Source organism: Geospiza fortis, unplaced genomic scaffold (assembly GCF_000277835.1).
Source record: "Geospiza fortis unplaced genomic scaffold, GeoFor_1.0 scaffold408, whole genome shotgun sequence".
Taxonomy (NCBI): Eukaryota; Metazoa; Chordata; class Aves; order Passeriformes; family Thraupidae; genus Geospiza; species Geospiza fortis.
In genome coordinates, this window is record NW_005054330.1 from 4,311,546 (window position 1) to 4,315,494 (window position 3,949).

General features: G+C 60.4%; 1 protein-coding gene across 1 annotated transcript in view; it reads left to right on the forward strand.

Moving 5' to 3' along the window:
• The window catches only part of LOC102041621 (carbonic anhydrase 15-like), a 4,910-nt gene extending 1,826 nt beyond the window's left edge, over nucleotides 1-3,084 (forward strand). Inside the window, exons 3-8 of the mRNA XM_005421542.2 lie at nucleotides 201-371; nucleotides 576-736; nucleotides 1,403-1,495; nucleotides 1,778-1,844; nucleotides 2,055-2,221; nucleotides 2,866-3,084. Of these exons, the coding sequence (XP_005421599.1) occupies nucleotides 201-371; nucleotides 576-736; nucleotides 1,403-1,495; nucleotides 1,778-1,844; nucleotides 2,055-2,221; nucleotides 2,866-3,084 (878 nt within the window). The remainder of the gene's footprint in view (nucleotides 1-200; nucleotides 372-575; nucleotides 737-1,402; nucleotides 1,496-1,777; nucleotides 1,845-2,054; nucleotides 2,222-2,865) is intronic.
• The last annotated feature ends 865 nt before the right edge of the window (nucleotides 3,085-3,949 follow it).

Sequence of the window (3,949 nt, forward strand, 5' to 3'; positions counted from 1 at the left end):
GATGAGGCTGCAATAAGCCCCTGCTCATCAATAGGAAGGAAACTTAGCCGGGCAGGAGAGCAGTTCCCATGGGATGCAAGGCCAGGCTGGCAGGGACAGCAGAGCTGGCTGGGGACAGAGTCGCCCATGGGCTTGTGTCCCCTTCTGGGGGCAGCGGTGGTTTGGTGGCTGCCCATGGTGCCCCTGCTCCTCCTCTGCAGGGCCCAGCCACTGGAAGGAGCTGAAAGCCACGTGTGGTGGCGACAGGCAGTCCCCTGTGAACATCGACAGGCGCCGGCTGCAGCGGGATGGTGGCCTCGGGGACATCCTCTTCGAGGGCTACGACCAGGCTCCCCCTGGCAAGTGGAGGCTCACAAACAACGGGCACACAGGTGCGTGCTGAAGCTGGGCACCTTCCCCTGTCCCAGCTCCCCAGGCACCATCCTGACTGGGGCCGGGCTGTGGTGCCACTCCTGGGTGCTGCAGGATCCCATGCGGATGAATGTTAGTGCTGGGATGAAGCCGGGGAGAAGGAGCTGTGCCAGGGCTGTTCCCCACCCCGAGCCTCCCCTCAGCCTGTCCTGCTGCCCTTGCAGTGATGCTGAGCCTGGCGGGCGAGTCGGCCTCTGAGCACATCACCGTCAGCGGGGGGGGCCTCCCCGGCCGGTACCGCGCGCTCCAGCTCCACTTCCACTGGGGCAGCCCGGCTGGGAACGGCTCCGAGCACACCCTGGATGGGCGCCAGCTCCCCATGGAGGTATGTGAGAAAAAACCCCCAGCACGTTCTGGGTTGCCCAAGCCCTTGGTGTGGTGGGAAGGGGAGATGCTGGGGCACCCCAAGGCTGTTGTGCAGCAGGTGATGGGGCTCTGTGACTCTGCACTGGTGGCATCAACAGTGCTTCTGTACAGGCACCTGGCTGGTGAAAAAGCAGCTGAAGTGAGACTTGAGGTGTTTCTTTACCATGCATGGGCCAAGCTGCTTCATCCAAGGCACTCAGTGGGGTTTGGGGGGCTCTGTGCCCTGCTGGGACCACACACTGAGCTAGTGAATGCAAGTGAGAGCAAGCAGGAGTGTGCTGTGCTAAGCACATTGGGATCCTTCTGGATGAAAGAGGCTCTGCGCCTCTAAAATATTCATTATCTGCCAGAGGAAAGCAGAATTTATGTTCTGTGTCTGGCGAGCACCCCGGGACTGCTGCCCCCCTTTTGCACACCCTTCAAAGAATGCTTGCTTCACTGGGGTTCTTTGATCCTCCAAGCACCCACTCCACAGATGTGCCAATAGGACCGGAAGGGCTTTACTGGGAGAGGTTGGCTCAGAGTCTGGCCAAGCTGGCTGGAAGGATCCATAGCAGAATGTCCTGCTGCCAGGGCGTTGGCTGGGGGCAGCTGCGCACATCTGCCTCCTCTGTGCTTTCCTCAGATGCACATCGTCCACATGAATGCCAAGTACCAGACACTGGCAGAGGCCAAGGGGCATCCCAATGGGCTGGCTGTCCTCGGCTTCTTCTTCCAGGTGGGTCTGCAGGGGCCCTCTAGGACCTGGGTGCTGGCGGTACAGCTGGGTGAGCATTGTACGGATGTCCTGAAGGAGTGGGAAGGGGCAGGAAGGCTGGGTCAAGGCCAGGAGAGGCTGGGGAACGCACTGACTGCAAGAGAACCTGGCTGGGAACCTTCCCCAGTGCTCTGCAACAGGGGAGGCTGGCTCTGCCTGTCTTTGCTTGGCAGGACAGGATGACCCAGCTCTGCCCTGCTCAGGCTCTGCTTGAATTCAATCACTTGTTCTCCCCGGACACAGGTCTCTGAAACCACCAACACCAACTACAACACCATCGTGGCAGGGCTGAGGAATGTCTCCCATGCTGGTGAGCCACCTCCTCATCAGGGCAGGGCAGGAAAGGGGAGACCCTTCAGTGGGAGGGCAGGGATGCACCCCAGTGGGTTGGATGGGGGAATTTGCCAATCTCTGAGCTCATCTGGGTTCATCTGCTGAGGGGAAATTGATGGGGGTGGCCTTGCTGTCCCCACCACATCCCTGCCAGGGGACAGGCTGAGTGCCCCGTCTTGCCGCACAGGGGACTCCGTGGATTTGGCCTCCACGTTCCGCCTGAGCACGCTGCTGCCGCCTGCCGCCCGCCTCTCGGGCTACTACCGCTACCAGGGCTCCCTGACCACCCCCGACTGCAGCGAGGCCGTGGTCTGGACTGTGTTTGAGGAGCCCGTGGAGATCGGCCGGGAGCAGGTACTGGCGTGCACAGCCCCACGGGCCAGCACCCCACAGGCTGGGTCCCCAGGGTGACCTCTCTCCTTGTCCTTCCTGACCCTAGAGCAAGAGCACAGGGAAAGTCATCTCTAGAATAATGCTCCTGGCAACTTGGCAATTAATTTTATGAAGGTTAAGTAATGGAGATGTGGCCACCTGCCAGTGGGGAGAAATCCCATCCATACTGCACTCCTGCCCAGCCTTGGCATTCAGAAAGAGAAATGGGAGTGAATCCGTTGAAGCTCAGTGGAGGCTCCAAGGAGATGGATGGATGCATGGAAGGAAGGAAGGAGTTCTCCTCTGCTGGTCAAGCATTTTAGTAGATGTATTTTGTTGAGGGAGTCATGGGCCAGCCACTCTCTAAGTGCTCACTGCTGGCACCAAAACACAATTAGCTCCTTTAAAACTCAAGACCTGATCCTTGTAAGGACCTGCCTCTGTGCTTACCTATGGGTCTGGCTTCAGCAGAGCGCTGGGGGGTGGTGGGAGGACATCCACCGGTGTGGGGCCATGCCCTGGGTCCTGTGCCATTGGCAGTGGGGCAGTCTGAGGTGGGCTAACAGAGGGCAGGGGCCTGGGGTGCCTGGCAATGCAGCTGCCCACCCTCCCTCTCTCCTGCACAGCTGAAGGCATTCGTCAGCACCCTGCACTTCCCACTCGAGGGATCCACGCTCCTAAAAATGATCAACAACTTCCGCCCGCCGCAGCCCCTCCGCAGCCGCAAGGTCTTTGCCTCTCGGGGGGCCACAGCCAGCGGGGGGTCCCTGCATGGGGAACACCACCAGCTCCTCTCGGCCCTGCTCCCCCTGGCCCTGCTCAGCCTCTTCTCACCAGCCCCGTAGGGTCTGGCCCTGCTGCAGCGGAGATGGAGGCGATGCATCTTGTTCGTGGGAAATGGGAAACAAGGGAAAAAAAGCACCTTGCAACCTTGGCTGGGTGAAGATTTTGTGAACCTGCATCTCTGCAGAGGTGAATCTCTGCAAGTCTGGAGCTGCCCTGGGCTGCCCCTGTAGATGGGCAGGGGGAGCTGCTGTGAGGGGGATGTTCTATCGACTGGAATAAAGCCAAGGTCCTGTCAGTGGGTTGCTGCCTCTTTTTTGCTGGCTCTGTGTCCCTTCACCATCTGAGGCAGGTGCTTGGCATGGCACTGTGGGGTCAGTGGGGAGGGAGCTGGGGGTGCTGTCTGGGTGACATTCAGGGATATCCCCTGTGTGGTGGTGCAGGCAGGCAGGAAAGAGCCAAATCCTGCCCCTGGCACAGGATCCAGGCCCCGCATGCAGTCCCTGCGCTGCAGACGCTGCCCTGTCGCCCTCCCCAGGGCTGGTGCTGGCTGTTGGAGGGATGGGGGTGTCCCTGGGAGCACAGCACCTGCAGTGCCCTTGTGCAGGACACGGGGATCTTTTCACGGAGCTCATTTTGTGCTGGCAGGAATAACTGCAGCGGCCGGCGCAGGGCTGTGTGAGCGGGGTGGTTCATAATTAATGTGCTGGAGCTCCAGGCATGTTCCCAACCTTCTCCTGAATTATGGGTGAAGAGCACAGGCCGTTATCCGAGAGAAGAGGGGGCAGGCTGACGTTTTTCATCATTTCTGGATGGAACCACTGCCCGTGCTGGGCTCCAGCCCCCAATCCCAGCGGTGCCTGCCGCACCCGTGGGTCCTGAGCATCCCCCTGAGCATGCCCCGTGCGAGGCTCCTGGGGTAAACCT